At 44.0% G+C, this 20,330-nt stretch overlaps 1 protein-coding gene across 3 annotated transcripts in view; it reads right to left on the bottom strand.

Moving 5' to 3' along the window:
- MYO10 (myosin X) overlaps nucleotides 1-19,949 on the bottom strand; it is a 190,018-nt gene extending 170,069 nt beyond the window's left edge. Inside the window, exon 1 of one of the 3 annotated variants that reach the window (XM_083747119.1) lies at nucleotides 19,406-19,949. In XM_083747119.1, coding sequence (XP_083603245.1) covers nucleotides 19,406-19,426 — 21 coding nt within the window. In that variant the 5' untranslated portion in view covers nucleotides 19,427-19,949. Of the gene's footprint in view, nucleotides 1-16,797; nucleotides 16,909-19,405 lie in introns of those variants that run through there. The other 2 variants (XM_083747120.1, XM_083747118.1) reach the window with 2 other exon arrangements.
- Nucleotides 19,950-20,330: the final 381 nt, after the last annotated feature.

The raw sequence follows: 20,330 nt of genomic DNA, 5'->3' as shown, positions 1-20,330 counted from the left end.
CAAAATGACATCACGCACATGCGCGCTGCAGCGGGTTGCGCTCTTTTCATGTTGCGAACGGGCCTCCAGAACAAATCCCGTTCGCAGCCAGATGTACCACTGTATAATAATGCAGCCAAGTTCTGCCACATCTCTGCACATGGTGCAATGGGCTTAATCAATGCAGAGACACTGCAGAATTATCCACCCCAGAGATGTCTGTCCGACACAGTTTTGCATAAGTCACCTACTTCCCAGTCAGGAGAACGCCTGGAGGAGAGACAAAGGTGGAGCCATGACTCAGGCATATAGAGAAGTGGTACGTTCCCCTTAGGGGATTACTCTGCCACGCTCTGATGGCAAACCTTTATGAGTAAGTGTGAAGTTGGCATGGAAATGTTTTTTGGGGGAGGAGGGAAATGTGTCTCAGGTTTCAGAAGTTTGAGAAACATGAACCATGAGAGAAAGCTTCAAGAAAAGTGCTAAGTCCCTGTTGTCATTCATTTATTCATTTGGTTCTTCAGGTTAAAATTTTACAGTCATGTACCCAACATAGAAACAAGATTCCAAAAAAATCTCCTGGAATTCCCTCCTCCCTTTTGTGGGTCCTATTGTTAACCATTTCCTCCTGCATCTTTTATAATAATCCAAATCTTTTACCTCTCCATCGTGCCCAAAATTCACCATTAAACTACAAGTGTTATTCCAATCCTACTAACGATTTTAACCGTTTACCATGGTTTTTAAGATAAATTATAAAATTTCCTCCCATTCCTTATTAAAATTTTGGTCTTCCTGATTTCTGATTCTTCCGGTCATTTTAGCCATTTCGGCCTAATCCATCAACTTGCCATTCTTCTCTGGTGGGGAATTTCCATATCTGGAGTTCTCTTTGTTTTACACATCTTCAAAAAAGCACTTTAACAAGCCTGCCTTCAAATCAAATTATGATTTTGTATTAAAAGGAACTGGCTATGCTCTAGTCTTTACCACACTGCAAAGGAAAATTCAAATCTCCATTTCCTCCTTTGCCACACCCAACCATACCAGGGAGGAGCTCACGTCTATATAATATCCAAATTACTTTGGCCAGACAAAGTTCCTTCCAGGAGACATCTGCTTCTACTACATTTCGACTGCAAAAGAGTTATACTTTCTCTGTGGATCTTCTAATTTGGTAGCTTGTGCTGAAGTTTATTGCCAAGCAAACCTAAAGCGCTAGAGGTCAGAGCAGAAAGTTGAGGTTTCCTTTTTCAAAAGGGAGGACCTGTTTACTTCCCCCTTATCATAGCTCTGAGTAACCAAAGATTTTCTGCACAATAATAACTCAGTTAGTCTGCAAAAACTCCCCCATCGCCCCTAAAACCAACTGTAGGCTTAACACCATGTCTTCTCTCAGAAATGTGCAATTAACTTTGGAATCTCCAACACAAGAAGAAGAAAAGGCTAAGGAGTAAACTGTACGTAAGTCCAGACTGCAGCCCCTAAGGCTTGCACTCCTCCTTCCCGCAACTTCTGCAACCAAGTTGGTGCCAAACATACTATTCTGCTTTCCTTTGGACCACATCAGCAAGGCGGGGGGGGGGGGAGCAGTGGTCCTTGTTTTCAGGGCAGCCCAAGACCTCCATACATATTGCCCAGGCTTGGGCCCCAGAGAAGTCATTTCATTTTAATTTTTTTGTATATAATTTTTATTAAATTTTCTGTTTTACAATTTAAAGTACAGTCATACCTCGGGTTAACAGATGCTTCAGGTTGTGTTTTTTCGGGTTACGGACTGCCGAAACCCAGAAGTACCGGAACAGTCTGCAAGTTGCAGACGCTGCAGGTTGCGAACATGCATCCCGCATGGATCATGTTTGCAACCTGAGCGTCCACTGTACTCGTTTTTACATCCTTAAGATATCACTGACTTCCCTTCTTCTCTTTCCATGGTTCATATTACATACCATAAATCCCCGCATATTTTACAAAAAACTATACTAATCGGATTTCCATTATCGCATCCATCAAAACTTATTTGCCCTGTTGAATTTATCTTAATGCTGCCAGAGTTTTCAGCTGTACACAATTATTTCCCATATATTCAATAAACCTTTTCCAATCTTCTCTAAATTCTATATGTTAGGTCTGCAAGCTGCACATATTCCGTCAGCTTAAGTTGTCATTCTTCTTTAGTTGGAACCTCACTCGTTTTCCATTTTGGGGCTAACAAAACACAGGCCACAGTAGTGGCATACATAAACAACCTTTTTTGACACCTGGGAATTCCCGTCTGAATTATCCCCAACAAAAAGGACTCTGGGTTTTTTGGGGAAAGTATTTTTAAACATTTTTTTTCAATTCATTATGGATTATTTCCCAATATTCTTTGAATTTTCCAAATTGCCTGTGCTACACAGGTTCTGTCAACTTAAGCTGCCATTCTTCTTTGGTTGGGACCTCCAGAGAGGTCATTTCAGTACTGCTAACGCAGCAATTGCAATGTAGGGCTGCCGCAGTTATGAGTTACCAGTCTCTGCAGCTACAGCAGGTGCTGTGATTCTCCAGTAGTTTGACACCACCCCCGGAGGCACACTCCATTGTCTTTCCAGACAAATGGATGCCAACCAAGAGCTTCAACCTAGTGTCGAGAAATCCTTTGTACACGCACAGCAAACTTCTTGAATAAAAACTATCCATTTTGGCAGTTGATGTGGGGTTTTTTTTAAAAAAAAATAGCAGCTGCCACACAACTTTAAAATAAATTAAAAGCTGCTATCCTTTTCTTCTGCCCCTTTGATGGAAAAACTAATTTTTCCTGTTTATTTGTCATTTGAAGTGTAACATATTAGAAACAGCAAGGGGCATTTTTCTAGGCGGGGGGAAGACACAAGGGTTTCATGAACTGTACTATCTAACACACACAAAGACAACAGTTGTTTATTCTTTGGTGAGGATTTCTCATGGCACAATGTGATTCTAATATTTTTTAAAAACAAAGGGCTCATTTACTTCACATTCTTTCTGATGCACACTTGGGGAAGGGAAAAAAACAGGAAATACCAGCTTTTGGAGTTGGCTATAAAAGCCACAAGGATATTTTCCTCTTAGGCACAGTACAGATGCCCACTTTTAGAAAAGCATTTTTTGGTACCCCATTTGTTTAGTTTGTTCTGAAATGCAGATTTGTGGAAAAGCAAGGGGGAGGTTCAAAATGGGCAGAACTGCAACAGACACGATGCCATCGAAGGAGATACCCCCGTCTGTGTCAAATATTTCGGAACGTTCCCCATATAAGAAATATGTTCCCCTTCCCCCACACTGGCATCAATCAGCAATGTGGAGAAAGATTGAGAAATACACAACGTATCACATAGTGAATGTTCAAAAATCTTGCCTGGAGGGGGAATCATCACAGGGAAACAAGTAAATCGTTGCTGTCTATTCATGTGGCCCATTTCTACAGAATCAATCAGTAAAGTTTTTTTTGGATTAACAACAACAACAATAGTAGTAGTAGTAGTAGTAGTAGTAGTAGTAGTAGTAGTAATTTAGTAGTAGTAGTAGTAATTTATTATTTATACCCCAGCCACTCTGGGCGGCTCCCAATAGAATATTAAAAACACGATAAATGCATCAAACATTAAAAACTTCCCGATACAGCACTGCCTTCAGATGTCTTCTCAAAGTCAATTTCCTTTGATGGGAGGGCGTTCCACAGGGCGGGTGCCACTACCGAGAAGGCCCTCTGCCTGGACTGAGCCATTGCCATTTGAAATTGAAAGGCGGTTCCATGTTTGAAGGCTCCTTCCACAGGGTTCAAGTGTCATAAAACAGGAGTTCGGAGACCAGGGTTCAAATCTCTCACAATCACTTAGCCTAATTACCTTGCAGGGTTGTTGATGGGGAGTACTTGGAAACGTAGGATATAAAATTAAATATATATATTTTTAAGTTGTGGGTGAACATATAAGACGACACAGCGATTCTTCAAACAGCTCTTGTTTATTCACAGGCCAGAACAGAACCGAACTGAAGGGTTCAGCCAGCCTGCTTATATAGAGCTCCACTAGAACGCAACAGTAACCATTTTCTGTAACTATCCAATCACTGAATGTCACTTTCGATCCCTTATTTGCATATGTGGACCTGAACTATCTACAGTATCCCGCTGCCGGCCCAGGGTGAGAACTTCAATACATAACATATATATATTAAGCTCTGTAGGTTAAAAGCAAGCATTTAAGGGGGGGAAAGGTTTCACAGCAAGCCTATCTTCAGATATTTTAAAAAGTGTGTACAGTGGTACCTCGGGTTAAGTACTTAATTCGTTCCGGAGGACCGTTCTTAACCTGAAGCACCACTTTAGCTAATGGGGCCTCCTGCTGTCGCCGCACCGCCGGAACATGATTTCTGTTCTTATCCTGAAGCAAAGTTCTTAACCTGAAGCACTATTTCTGGGTTACCGGAGTCTGTAACCTGAAGCGTATGTAACCTGAAACGTATGTAACCCGAGGTACCACTGTACAGGGATCCTCCCCCCTACCCCCATGGGAGACAATTCAAACATTTCTTTCTCCCCTCACCTACAGCCTTTGAAATAACAGGGTCCAGGAAAAGCTTTGCTACTTAGTTCTACGGATTGTTTAAACTGAACAGGAGGGAAAAGAGAGTTTCCTTCCTGTTTTCCTTCTTCACTTCATCTTTGTTCTAGCTCAGCACAGAATAACCCAGGAAGTGCAGCTTGTCAACATGACATCTGCATGTTCCTTTAGATAAACGCATTCTTGAGCATCAAAATGAAAACAAGCAAATTTAGTTACACATCGCCAAAAACTATTAAAAGACTACGCGGGTCTGGAACTCATCACGAAACCGCAATCCAGTATGACAAACTAGGCACATACTCTTGTACCTTGTCCTGATCTGAACTCCTTTGTCTTGCAACATCAGCTTTTTCCTGGATGACTTAAATATTATTCTATCAATTCATGACATTACAAAAAGGGAAGAAAGCCACTCAGCGTGCTGGGCAATTACTGGATTAATTTCACAGGAGAAATTGTTTAGTAAATGAAAAAGGAGGCATCTTCATTGAATACTTGCTTAATTTGAAAGTGAAAAAAAATCACTATTTTGTTTAATAGATGGTGTCAAATAATCCTGGTATCTCTGCAGAGCTAAGGCCCAATTGGCATGTAACCATGTCATGGCCAGGGTTTTAGGCTTACATAATTTTAGATTTAGTCCACTCATGACATTAGTTACTCAGAAGGAAGGCAGTAGGCCAGGTGTAGGGAAACTCTAGCCCTACAGATGCTGATTAACTACAAATCCCATCATCCCTGGACATTGGCCATGCTTCTTAGGACTGATGGGAATTGTAGTTCAACAGCCTATGGAGGTCCAAAGATCCTTCACTTCTGATGTAGACAATTCACAAGGCAAATGCCTGAGAGAGCAGAGGTCAGAGATCCAGAGCAAGCTAAAAGGAGAACTGTTTTGAGTGAAGGCAGGAAATAGACAGCCACTCCATGGAGTGAATGGAGACAATAGCTTCCTCTGAATGGCAATTCTTCCTGTCTTTGTAAGATAAAGGTAAAGGACCCCTGGACGGTTAAGTCCAGTCAAAGGCGACTACGGGGTTGCAGCGCTCATCTCGCTTTCAGGCTGAGGGAGACGACGTTTGTCCACTGACAGCTTTCCAGGTCATGTGGCCAGCATGACTAAACCGCTTCTGGCACAACGGGACACTGCGACGGAAATCGGAGTGCACGGAAATGCTGTTTACCTTCCCGACGCAATGGTACCTATCTATCTACTTGCATTGGCATGCTTTCGAACTGCTAGGTTGGCAGGAGCTGGGACAGAGCAACGGAAGCTCACTCCATCACGGGGATTCGAACCGCCGACCTTCTGATCGACAAAAGCCCAAGAGGCTCAGTGGTTTAGACCACAGCACCTTTGTACACAAGGAGAAACACAACCATCCTGGAGGGGTCCCAAGTGTCCAACTGCTAAGAGCAAACATTTGGGCTCCCAGCGAGATCACAGCCATGTTGTTCCTCTTCTAATCATTCTGCTACTGAGCTTACATGTTATCCAAACCTGGGTTCAATGTGCTTTGTTGTTTTTTTAATATTTTTAATTAAGGGTTTTTAATTACAATATGAATAAACAAACAAAAATATTACATATCATGACATATTTTCTTATCTCCTTTGGACTTCCTCACATCTCCCGCTCCTGCGTTCCAGATTATAGAAAATTTAACCAGCAATTTATCACCTTATCTCCACCCTTATTTTCTAATTTTCAATATCATAACTCAAATTTTAGATACACTTATTCCACCTCTTAAAAATTTGAACTTAACCTGATTGTTATCTAAAAAATCTTTTTTCTTTAAATTTGCCTTCTTTTCATAATTCACTTCATCTATTTTGATGATGCCAAATTGTTTCTAATCAAGCATCCTGCTTAACATTCATACATTTTACAATACTTTTGCAAATAAATCTTGAATTTTTTCCAATCTTCTTCTACCGTCTCCTCTCCCAGGTGTCTGATTCTGCCAGTCATCTCGGCCAGTTCCATGTAGTCTATCAGCTGCATCTGCCATTCTTCCAGAGTGGGTAAATCTTGAGTTTTCCAATGCTTAGCGACGAGTATCCTTGCTGCTGTTGTTGCATACATAAAAAATGTCCAGTCCTTCTTTAACACCCCTTGGCCGACAATGCCCCTAAGGAAGGCCTCTGATTTCTTAAGAAAGGTATACTTAAATACCTTTTTCAGCTCATTATATATCATTTCCCAGAAAGCCTTCACTCTAGGGCAAGTCCACCAAAGGTGAAAGAACGTTCCTTCATTTTCCTTACATTTCCAACATTTGTTATCAGACAAGTGGTATATTTTTGCAAGTTTGACTGGGGTCATGTACCATCTATATATCATTTTCATTACATTTTCTTTCAAAGCGTTACATGCAGTGAAATTCAGTCCAGTAGTCCACAACTTCTCCCAGTCCTCAAACATAATATTATACCCAATGTCCTGTGCCCACTTTATCATGGCCGATTTAACCGTCTCATCTTGTGTGTTCCATTTTAACAGCAAGTTATACATTCTTGAAAGTATCTTAGTCTTAGGCTCTAACAGTTCTGTTTCTAACTTCGATTTTTCCACCTGGAAACCTAGCTTTTTGTCAAGTTTAAAAACTTCTTTAATCTGAGCGTAATGTAACCAATCTCGAACTTGGTCTTTCATTTTCTCCTGACTCTGCAATTTCCAATTGTCGCAAATGTTCAACGTGCTTTGGTTCTTTCCAGACAAACCACGTGTTATAACCAAGGTTTCTCTCTATGGTTTACGGAAGCCAAACCATGGCTTAGCTCCACACAACAGCCAGGACTAGAGGAAGAGCAAAGTTGCCGCAATCTTGTCTCAAGGGGACCACATGTTTGCTCCTTCAAACTAAACCTTGGTTGGGTTTAACTGCAACCAAGGTTGTAGATTGTTTTATAATACTAGCTTACTTATACTGCAACTGACACGGCAGTGAATCTGTGAGAGGTGTCAGTGAAACAAAAGGACAGTTTTTCTGTATAGAAACATGTACTGGCCTGCAGATGATCGACCTCAAAATCTTCCACTTGCACAAATGTTTGGATAGGTTTGAATTCCTACACAAACCGGCCCCTCCTACCCCAACTAGCTGCCAGCCAGGAGGTTGCTAGGCTCCACACATATAATCTTGTATGTACAGAGTTAACTGTTTTTCCCTTTTCAGTATATCAAATAATAAGAGTGCATGCCTTAATTCATGCCTGCGCATAAAAAATGCATCACCTTTAATAAGCCTAACATCAGCGCCACTTCCAATAAGTTGAGAGTATACAACCATCGATTTGCATTGAGATCACTCTTCAAATTTAAATTATTGAAGAGCCTCATAAAAAACTAATAGGCTTTCATAACTCTTACCAACAAAATGCAGCAATATCGCAAAGGAAATACAATGTATGGTCCAGTTAACATGGCATTTATTGATGAAATATTCACCTCTTGCCTTCATCCTCTGTGCCGTAATAAAACACTAAATGCATTGCCGGGCAGGGCAGGAGATTCTGGAGGGCAAAAGATGGTATCAGCTGCACACATCCAACTTTGCTATCTCAAATTAACACAAATTGCATTGCTGCGTATACTTCATATCCTCCGAAGGAGCCATTTTCTACAAGGAAGTGTAATACAGAATCGCAATCAGCACACCACAACATACATACAACCAGACACCATCTTTATCTCCTTCACATCTGATGGGAGGGCGTTCCACAGGGCGGGCGCCACCACCGAGAAGGCCCTCTGCCTGATTCCCTGCAACCTCACTTCTTGCAATGAGGGAACCGTCAAAAGGCTCTTGGAGCTGGACCTCAGTGTCCAGGTTGAACAATGTTGGTGGAGATGCTTCTTCAGGTATTCTGCTAATTTCAGAAGCACTGAAGGAGTCATGCCTCAACCTACTTAACTATAGGGATGTAGGAATCATGAATCATCCAGGCAGTTGTTGTTTTCCGCATGTGTATATGTCCGTGTGTGTTAGTGAGCAAGCAAAGGCATAAATGGGCGCGGGGCCATGTTTTTGTCAAAGTCTCATTTCTCCAGACCACATTATTGAAAAATGCAGAAAAAGCCAACTTTCTTTTGCCTCTTCCCTGAAATCAACCACGGTTTTAAATAACCAGACCTCTAAAATATTCCTAAATGGAGTTTTATGCCTCAAGCAACTTTTTAACGGCGTTATAAATCCCCGGAGTAAAAAAACAAAACAACAAATTAGAAAGGCTGCCAAAGACCCTCATGTAAAAAAGCCACAGCTATTGCAATTACTGAAAGGAATTAAGAAACGTTTTATGGGCCACAAAACAGTAACTCGACTGTGAACTGAACACTCTCAGACTTTCGCTGTAGAAGAAAGAGAGAGGATGAAGGGAGCATGATTCAGTAAAGGTTTGGAATTTCCCCACAGAAACCATTAGGATGATGGTGCAGTCCAGTCAGCGAGTGACTCGCTCTTCAAAATCTGAGCCAGTAGCAGTGCTGGGGTCATAAGCCCAAGCAACTGGTAGGATACTGACACTAGAAATCAGTAGGATTAGCAATTGCTCAAGAGCAGGAACAGGGTTGGCTCAGGGTATGCCATTTAACAGAACAGCTTTATCGCTTTTACATACTGCATTAGCTCTATTGACTTTAATGGAAAGGCTACCAATATAAGTATGGCTAAATGCAACATACAGTGGTACCTCGGGTTACAGACACTTCAGGTTACAGACTCCGCTACAGTGGTACCTCAGGTTACATACGCTTCAGGTTACATACGCTTCAGGTTACAGACTCCGCTAACCCAGAAATAGTACCTTGGGTTAAGAACTTTGCTTCAGGATGAGAACAGAAATCGTGCTCTGGCGGCACGGCAGCAGCAGGAGGCCCCATTAGCTAAAGTGGTGCTTCAGGTTAAGAACAGTTTCAGGTTAAGAACGGACCTCCGGAACGAATTAAGTACTTAACCTGAGGTACCACTGTAACCCAGAAATAGTACCTCAGGTTAAGAACTTTGCTTCAGGATGAGAACAGAAATAGCTCAGCGGCGGCACAGCAGCAGTGGGAGGCCCCATTAGCTAAAGTGGTACCTCAGGTTAAGAACGGTTTCAGGTTAAGAATGGACCTCCAGAACGAATTAAGTTCTTAACCCGAGGTACCATTGTATTTTGGATCTAGGTATGCATCGCCTTCTGCCCCAAAACCATATTCCTTTTTCCCTCTTATGTTAGCATAGGATATTCATATGCAATCTGCTGATTTTAAGGAATACAATCCACCAAAAATTGCTCCAGCACAAGCCCGACTGAAATGAGTGGAAACGGGACAAGAGAAGTGGAGACCTTCGCCGGTAGAAAAATTACGCCCAAGGGCAATTATATCATGCTGTCTGAATGTTGCGGCTCTGAAGTTCAATGCCTCACTGCCTTGCCTCGATTTGAGAAAATAAAAATGTTTATACTCGGCAGTGGGACTTTGGATGAAGATTAAAGGCAAGATGCTATATATATATATCCATACACTGATCTTTTAAAGTAATATCAACATGTTGGAAGGCCTAAAAGATATTAACTGACATCAAAGCTACTCAGAAACCGCAAATTAACATTTACACTGAAATGCCACCGCCACGTTCTAAAAGTGTAGCCACTTGCCTCAGGTGAGTAACTTTCATTAGTAAGCAAGTAAGGATCAATGAGACTGTATTTCACAAGCCAAGCCCAAAAGCAAGAAGAAGCAGTGTTAGAAACTCAGATATATTACTTGGGTGCCAAATGGCTCCTTAAACCGAGGTTGCTGTCACCAAAAGAGAATGTCTAGTTCCCATTTTTTAGCAAGACGGCTCTAAAGTCTTATTTTTCAAATGATGCACTAACTGTGACTGGTTCTCAGTTAAACATCCGGCAAGTTCAGAGGACAACCTTGAGCTCTGAGAACTTAAAAGAAGAAAAGTCACTTGATCCAGGGACTGTTCATATACAGTGGTACCTCTGGTTACGAACTTGTTCCGGAGGTCCGTTCTTAACCTGAAACCGTTCTTAACCTGAAGCACCACTTTAGCTAATGGGCCTCCTGCTGCCGCCATGCCACTGGCGTGCGATCCCTGTTCTCATCCTGAGGTAAAGTTCTTAACCCGAGGTGTTTGTAACCCGAGGTACCACTGTATTATATTGGCCTATTCTGACGTCTTTTTTCTTAATCTTGACTGTTCCTGCTCATTCAGGCTGCACCAAAAAGCATTTTCATTCCAGAAATTCATTCCGATTGTGCAGACAAAATATAACTGACAGAATTCCACAGGGGGGGGGTATTAGTTTGTGAAAACAGTCCCGATCCCAGGCATGCACCTCCTGATAGTGGAGATGTCAGGAACTATCCTGACACCCAGGCATCTTCACTAAATAAGTAAATAAATAAATATTTTTTTATTTATATCCCGCCCTCCCCAGCCGAAGCCGGGCTCAGGGCGGCTAACAACAATAAAATAATACAACTTTCTAAACTCATTTAATTATAAAATTAATTCAAATTAAATTGATGGCAACCTTTGGGCTAGAGTTCTGTGAAGATTGCCAAAGGAGGGGGTCAGGCTGTGCCCTGGCCAAAGGCCTGGTGGAACAGCTCTGTCTTGCAGGCCCTGCGGAATGATGTCAAGTCCCGCAGGGCCCTAATCTCTTGTGACGGAGCGTTCCACCAGATCGGAGCCACAGCCGAAAAAGCCCTGGCTCTAGTTGAGGCCAGCCTAACTTCTCTGTGGCCTGGGACCTCCAAGATGTTTTTGTTTGAAGATCGTAAGTTCCTCTGTGGGACATACCAGGAGAGGCGGTCCCATAGGTACGAGGGTCCTAGGCCGTATAGGGCTTTAAAGGTTAAAACCAGCACCTTAAACCTGATCCTGTACTCCTATGGGAGCCAGTGCAGCTGGTATAGCACCGGGTGAATGTGATCTCGCAGCGAGGACCCCGTAAGGAGTCTCGCTGCAGCATTTTGCACCCACTGGAGTTTCTGGGTCAGTCTCAAGGGCAGCCCCACGTAGAGTGAGTTACAATAATCCAGTCTGGAGGTGACCATCGCGTGGATCACAGTGGCTAGGTCAGGGCGAGAGAGATAAGGTAACTTGGTCACCACTGGTCAAAAGCCAGGTGCAAAATGTGCCTGGCGCCTGGCTAATTTCGAACTCTGATTCCTTATCCAGCCAAAGAGATCCCTTGATTACAGTGGGAGGGTTAAGCTGGTGTTTAACAACACCAACTTACACACAGAGGTACAATATGTTAATACCATTGCGTTGAATTGGACATAACCTCCAGTTAAGTATGTACAGGATTGCATTCAATGGCAATCTTTGGCTGGATTGTGGTTTGTGTACCGTGTACAGCTTAATGTGAAACACTCTGAACATTTAAAAGGCACCAATCTTGTTTCGTTTGCTATTATGTATTTTTCTGTTTTTATACTGTAAACCGCCCTGCGATCCTCAGGTGAAGGGCAGTTTGTAAATTCAATAAATAAAAAGTAAATAATTCCTATCATAGCATTTTGAAAAAAAGCACCATTTTTCCTGCTCCCTTGAGACAGCTTTTAGATTTATTTTTGAAATGCACAAGGCAAAGGCTCACAAAGTTCCACAGAGTACCTAATTGCCGTTTCACTAATTACCGTTCTGGGACACACAGCAACTGTTTTGCTTATGGGAGTGGCAAGAGCACTATAAACACGAAGACCTTCCTTCAGGAGGAAAAAGGTCGTTCTTGTGACTAAAAACCAGAGAGAAAACATGATTCAGCAAGAGTCTCTCATTTAAGAATGCAAGAGGCCATACACCAGTACAGCTCTTGCCTCCTCTTCCATTTCTTCCCCTTGCAATACTAGATGGCAAAGTTATTTTGGAGGCTACTCAGAATTTAACTGGGTGTCCACGCAATGTAAGATGCTTGGATCTGCAGACACCTGGAGGTGGGTGGGTGTTAAACTATTAACAGGGGTCAGCAAACTTCTTCAGCAGGGGCCGGTCCACTGTCCCTCAGACCTTGTGGGGGTACAGACTATAGGGGGGGGAGTGAACAAATTCCTATGCCCCACAAATAACCCAGAGATGCATTATAAATAAAACCACACATTCTACTCATGTAAAAACACCAGGCAGGCCCCACAAATAACCGAGATGCATTTTAAATAAAAGGACATTCTACTCATGTAAAAATACGCTGATTCCCGTCCACAGGCCGGATTTCGAAGGTGATTGGACCGGATCCAGCCCCCGGGCCTTAGTTTGCCTACTCATGAACTATTTCTTTGGTGGAAAATAGGTAAGTCCCCACAGATCTGTTACCGGCATGGATAGCTCAGTTGATTACAGCGTGGTGCTGATAATGACACAGGTGGTGCTGTGGTTTAAACTACTGAGCCTGTTGGGCTTGCCGATCAGAAGGTCGGCCGTTCGAATCCACACCACAGGGCAAGCTCCCATTGCTCTGTCCCAGCTCCTGCCAACCTAGCAGGTAGAAAGCATGCAAGTGCAAGGAGAAAAATAGGTACCGCTGTGGCGTTTCCATGCGCTCTGGTTTCCGTCACGGTGTCCTGTTGCGTCAGAAGCGGTTTTGTCATGCAGGCCACATGACCCAGAAAGCTGCCTGCGGACAAACGCCGGCTTCCTCGGCCTGAAAGCAAGATGAGCGCCACAACCCCATAGTTGCCTTTGACTGGACTTAACTGTCCAGGGGTACTTTACCTTTTTTTTTACTTCATGCCAAAGTTGCAAGTTCGATCTCTGTACAGTGGTACCTTGGGTTACATACGCTTCAGGTTACAGACTCCGCTAACCCAGAAATAGTGCTTCAGGTTAAGAACTTTGATTCAGGATGAGAACAGAAATCATGCTCCAGCGGCGCAGCAGCAGCAGGAGGCCCCATTAGCTAAAGTGATGCTTTAACCCGAGGTACCACTGTATAGGACAGCTGCATATTCCTGCAGTTTAAGGGAGCTGGATTATACGATCCTCAGAATCCCTTCCTTCTGTGATTCTAAGACAAGGCTAAAGTCTGCATGTCTGAATTGCTTGACTTCTGTCACTGGATTCAAAGGCATGCAAAGGAACTGGCAATAGTTTTTCCAAGCCCAGTGCAGGCTGTCAGCCACATGGCACAAGTTTCCTGCATTTGCGATTCCCTTAACACGTGAATTTGCCAGGAGAGTGAAAGTCTTGTATGATGTCAGCTCAGCCCGTACAGTGGTACCTCGGGTTAAGAACTTAATTCGTTCTGGAGGTCTGTTCTTAACCTGAAACGGTTCTTAACCTGAAGCACCACTTTAGCTAATGGGGCCTCCTGCTGCCGTCGGAGCACAATTTCTGTTCTCATCCTGAAGCAAAGTTCTTAACCCAAGGTACTATTTCTAGGTTAGTGGAGTCTTTAACCTGAAGCGTCTGTAACCTGAAGGTACCACTGTACCCGAGGTACCACTGTACTAGCGTAAAAGGAGGGAGGGGAGTCGGGAAGAAAGATAACAACTAAAAGAATGCATGGCATGAGATTGTGTGCTATTGGGTTCCAGAGAGAAAAGGGGGTTTAACAGTGAATGTTGGGCTGAAATATTTTGCAATGTGGCCCCGGGTACGAAGAAAGGGGAGGCACGAAAGCCCCAGCTTGCAGCAATCTTTTGTCAATTTATAAGGCCATCGTGACGTCACCTTCTTATCTCCTAAAACTGTTGCAGATTAAACATCTGCATTTCCTTAAAACGTTTTCCATTCAAACCTGTATTTACTTAACATCTTTCAGCTCCAGATAAAATGCACCTGTGGAACACAGAGGCCTCACAAACCATATTTATGTGCTTTTAATTTTTTTAATTAAATATGCATTTAATTGAACCAAAGGACTCTCAGCAAACCATATTCCTTCTCACCAGACCACATTCTGTACTGGCTCTGCTCCTTGACCTCCTCAAGTTCTTTTGCCTGGCTGAAATATTATTATTAATAAGGACCGCCTCTTTCCATATGAACCTACCCGGACCCTGAGATCAACTTCTGAGACCCTCCTTCGTGTGCCTCCTCCTTGAGAGGTCCAGAGGGTGGCAACACGAGAACAGGGCCTTCTCTGCAGTGGCTCCCCATCTGTGGAATGCTCTGCCCAGGAAAGATCGCTTGTCGCCTTCATCACACACCTTTAGGCAGCAGGCAAAAACGTTCCTTTTTAACCAGGCCTTTGGCTGATTCGATTTCCACCCTATACCCTTTAAAAATGTGTTTTTGGTGGGAGGGGGGTATTGAGTCGCTCTTTTAATTTTCATTAGGTATTTTGTGGTTTTATATCTTGATTTTACTCTGTGAACTGCCCTGAGACCCCCGGGTATAGGGCGCTATATAAATTCAATAAATAATAATAATAAATAATAATTCATGTCTCAACTTTTTCCCTGATGGGACTCAAGGTGGCTCACAATCAGAACTGCTCAAAGCTCAAAACAACCAATCATTTTAAAAACACAATTAAACACTGACAAAACTAAAGTTATATACATACAGTCATAGCGCAGGTTGAAGTAGCTTTGGGATAAGTATTTTCAGGTTGCGCCCTGCGGCGACCCGGAAGTAATGGAGCACGTTACTTCCGGGTTTCGCTGCTCGCACATGCGCAGATGGTCAAAATGACATCACGCGCATGTGCAGAAGCAGCGAATTGTGACCCGCGCACAAGCAGATTGCATTCACTTCTGGATGCTAACGGGACTCCAGAACATATCCCATTCACATCCAGAGGTGTATATGAAATCTATTAAAACCACGCCAATAATTTCCATAAATAAGTATGTCTTTGTACTGTGACAATGCCCCCTTGCTCACCTGCTCAAAGAGATGTGCATGTTTGTGCGCATATATAGAGGCCTCTGGCTTTTGCATGGCTCGAACATGACATACATTAGACACAGGATCATGCCTATTGCGCCACTCACATTTTCTTCCTGGCCCAAATCATCCCTGCCATGTGGGCCCCAGAAAAGTGTGACCCTCGGGTTGAAAAAAGTTCGCTATCCCAGCTTTTCGGACACCATGCAGCCTGCCCAGCAAGGGGAGGGGATATAACCTTTTTGGGGAGGTATCACGTTTTTAAAAAACAAAACACCTTGTGACTCATTCAAGGTTATACATACATTCAGTCGGTGACAGGACTCACAAGGGACCTCCCCAGGCCACCATGTGACAAATCCAATGTCACACGAACACAGCCGTCCTTATCTTTATACCAGCCCAGTTACTCACACAGAACTGCTTGCTCAAATATTTTCAGGGTCAGGAAATTCAACATAAAATTTCAGCTTTTCCAGAACAACTGAAAGGTGAACAAGGAAGGCACGTACAACCACAGGAACGCACCTTCGTATTTCCACGACCAAATTACATTTTCAGAAATACTGTAAGGTGCAAGACTCCAGTCTGTCATATGTTCGGATGATCCCCCAAAGAGACTCTTTGTACATGGAAAGCTAGCATCTCATGGGAACGGGTTCTAATCTAGCCTTTTCCTTGATTTGTTAACTTTCCATAGAGTTTTAAGTGAAGGCAAACTTTTAAAGATACAAGACCTTTATCTTGCAATCTGAAGTCAGATAAATCCCTGGCAGGCTGTAAAACATGATATTTCTGAATATGCAATTCAGTTCAGGATTTAGGCAAACAAAAGAGCATGGCTCACCATGAAAAATATATTCCTGGCTGAAGATTAATGTATTTATTTATTTTATGGCCTGCTCTAAATTGCTCAGGGTTTTTCTAAATTAATGTGTCGCATTAAAATGTTTTAAAATAAAAAATGGAAAACAATCGCTTCCAAAAGACCCACTGTTGAACAGATGTGCTGCATCAACACCTGTCTAAAGACAGAATTATCCAATATCAAACTCTTTCCAAACCTCCTCTTGGTGCCTTTCCAACTCCTTCTAAAAACCTCCAAAAGGGATTCCATGAACACCTTAAATTTCAAAACATCCCTTAACATTAACAAATTCACTTTAATGTTTATATTTATAACTACTCTGGGACCTTAGGGTGCAAGGCAGGTAAATAATAATATTTATAATAAATAATTCAAAGTTACTTTTCTGCCTTTTCTTCAAATTTTGGCTGCCTTCCTTCCTCTTTTTGTTGGCAGTCCTTTACATTTTTAAAAATACTATCAGCTTAACCCCACCCCCTGCACACTCAATCTTAACCCCTTAATGTCTAGCACCTACCTGTTCACAGTCTCTCTTGGGGGGGTGGGGGAAAACCTCCTCTAAGTTTATGTATTTGCAAAGGAAGATTTTAATTCCAAGGGTAAAGAAGATCATCAGAGAAATGTGTGCCTTTTCTGATAATAAATTAATTTACTTTCTCTCCCCATCTTGATCACACACACAGGTCGAAATCCCGCTTGCAATATGATTGTAGTTGCCCTTGGTCTTACTCATCGAAAACCACAAAAGTTCAAAGGAACCTTGAAATATGCAAAAAGGTCACATGCTACACTGAACAACACTTCAGTGCCTGCAAAGGTATTGCTCAAGACTATCCTGTCTGCAAGGCTCAACCGGACAACTAAAAACAAGAAGCTACAGACTCACCTGTATTCAGGCAAACTGACTCTTAACTTTCCACATATAGTTATAGAGCAATGATCATACTGCAGCCCCTCACCTTATGGTTGGTGACTTTGTTTGTTTTAGAAATTAGGCAAATTTGCAATCAAAACTATAACCACTTTCACAAGATCACTCTGCTAAGAGTTCTACTATATTCCCAAATACAGACATCAGGTGTAGACACAAACAGGACACTAAACTTTACTTTAAACACCATGCTATTTTATGGGAATGCTGACGTCAAGGAACAATCCGGGCAAAGATAAACGTTGATTTTAATGGAAGAGTTAAGCAAGAAGAAATCTTTGCCATAGCTCATATGAAAACCAAGTACCGAAAGAGCTCTCTTGCACAGAAAATCCACCTAAAGTTTGTTTCAATGGGACCTTTAGCAAGCGACTGATCAAACCATTTTTCCAATCAAGGTTATTTTACTTTATTGTCATGACCCAAACAATCTTGGCAAAATATCCATGAGACAATGCCTCTAGTGCATGGGTAGGCAAACTAAGGCCCGGGGGCCGGATCCGGCCCAATCGCCTTCTAAGTCCGGCCCCCGGACGGTCCGGGAATCAGCGTGTTTTCTACATGAGTAGAATGTGTGCTTTTCTTTAAAATGCATCTCTGGGTTATCTGTGGGGCATAGGAATTCATTCATCCCCCCCAAAAAAATATCCGGCCCCCCTGCTCTAGTGGAAGCTCCGCAAAGCCCCCCTATGCCAAACCACACACTTTGAAAATATCTTAACATTTGAACAGCAACGAACATTATGTGATCTTAGCAGATTCTTCCAGCATTGTTTGTGATTACTTTTAAGCTGCAAGAGAAAAGGGGGCGACATCTGGACAACATTAGGAAGTGGACAGAAGACAAAAGAGGAAATGGACCAAAATGAAATAAACCCTCCATCTCTCCCCTACGGCTGTGCTGCCATGGCAGCCCTCCTGAAACCCCTGCAGTCTCAATCCCCTCTCCCTGGAAGCCCTGGCCGAGTTTTTCCAAAAGGAAATTCCTGATCTCTCTCTACAAGAACCACATGCCCTTGTTGCAAAACAAACTTGCAGCGGACTCCGCTGCCCCGCTTAGCTCGCAGATGCGCTCCGTGGGCCAAGCCAAAAAATAAAAAAATGCCCTCCCGGTTTAATGACCTAAATGCACAAAGGCGAGAGAGGGGGAGCGAGCGCAAGGCGAAAAAGCGCGCGCGCACACACACACACACACACACACACACACACACACAAAGCTCACCTCCGCTCCAGGATTGCATCCTGGCTTAAAAGGGAAACGACCACTCGCTCTGCAATCAAACATCCTAACAGCGGCAAAAATCCCTTCCCCAGTTTTTTGTCGTTTGCGCATTGCATCCATAGAATTCACCTATGGAGGTGTTTCTGGGGGGAAGAGAAGGTTCAAGGAAGCAATTCTTCCAACTTTGCCTCTTTGGGGCGCACTCGGAAAAATGAAACACAGCTCACCTAGGGGTACGCACCAACACAAGGATTAAAACATTTCTAAGGCTGGAATCCTCTGCATTCTTACTTGAAAGTAAACCCCTTTGAACTCGGCGGGGTTAATGCCGGGTGCAACCCAGGCAATCACTTTCTCTTTTTAAATACATTTATTTATTTGGTTTTTCAAATTAAAGTTTTACAATCACATATCCATCATAAAAACAAGATTCCATAGAATCTCCTGGACTTCCCTCCTCCTCTTTGTGGGTCCTATTATTAGTCATCTTCCTCCTGCATCTTTTATAATAACCCAATTTTTTTACATCTCCATTACATCCAAAATTCGCCATTAAACTACATTTTTTATCGGGCGATTACTTTCTATGGATCCACAGCAAGGTGCTTTATTATTCCTGTTACTTTCAAGGCGGAAGTTAAGCGTCCTTCCGTCCCAAGCGCTTCACTCGGATCGCACACCTGAATTGTTTTTAAATTCGGGATTAGCAACAACAAGCAGCCAAAGCCGCTCTTTCTCCTGTCGCCCCAACAACGTGCCGTTTCCTTCACCTCTCCAAACCCCGCAGAAGAACCAAATTACACATTTACAGTTGGGTTTCCTCGGACGTAAATCGCAAACAACAACCCCCCCCCCCAGGTAAGCGCGGAGGGGATCACAGCCTTTGGTAGGAAGTCATCCCTGGCGGCGAGGCTCGCTTCCCACGTAGGAACGCGCGCAACAGGATCAGCCCCGCAGGAGCCGTGCGCTCACCTCGGGGAAGAAGTTCTCCATCGCTGCGGCAACTCGAGGGCGCCCGGCCGGGAGAGAGGCCGCTTCAGCGGGCTACCACGTGCCGCCACGGGGCCGATGGCCGTTCCCGGCGGGGCGGCGGAGCTGCGGCTCGGCGTCACGCCCTTCCTCCCCGCGCTGCCATCCCTCGGCCTCCCGGCGCTGCCCTCCGGCCCAGGGGCTACCAGCACACGCATCCAGACGCGCGCCGCGAGGAGCCTTTTGTCTCAAAGCCTTCGCGAGGAACCCCGGCCGTGCCACATGGCTCCTGCTCGCACCGGAGCCGATCTCCTCCCTACTAAATCCACCAGGGGGATCTCAATCGGCGGACTTAGGAATTTGGGGGGGGGGGGAGAGAGAACGTCGCTGCTCTCTCTCCCGAACGAATCCGGCTGCTCCAGAGCGCAGCGCGGCCAGGGAAAGGTGCGCGCAAAACGGACACGAGCGCACACCTAGAGAGCGCAGAGAGTTAGGTTTCCTGGCGGCGGTTCCAAGAGACCTCTCGGGCCACGAGAGTGTTGCACACACTCCACCGCCTGAGATTAGCAAATCCCCGCCCGGGAGAGCGAGCGACCCAGCCAATCCCAGGCGAGCGCCTCTTTGGAATCTGGACCCGGGAGGGCGCGCGAGCTGCCTCTTTCTCTCTCTCGCCTTCTGTTTTTTTGGCTGCTGCAGAGGCTCTGATTTCCAAAAGACTTCCTGACTGTGTCGCACATTCTGCAGAGGCGCGATGGTGGGCTGGCTCTCGCAGGCAACCCTCCGCGCTCGCTCCTCTACCTGCCACGCTTCGTTTCAGAATTCGTGCGCACGACCTGTAAGGAGATACGAACGTCTGCACTCTCTTCGCAGCCAGTGTAGATACTCAGGAGAGTGTGGGTCAGTTTCCTCGTTAGTGGAAGGAAGACTG

Source organism: Podarcis gaigeae (genome assembly GCF_964106915.1).
Source record: "Podarcis gaigeae genome assembly, chromosome: 7".
Lineage (NCBI taxonomy): Eukaryota > Metazoa > Chordata > Lepidosauria > Squamata > Lacertidae > Podarcis > Podarcis gaigeae.
The sequence above is the reverse complement of the archived record's forward strand: the minus strand, read 5'-3'. Positions and strand labels throughout refer to the sequence as shown.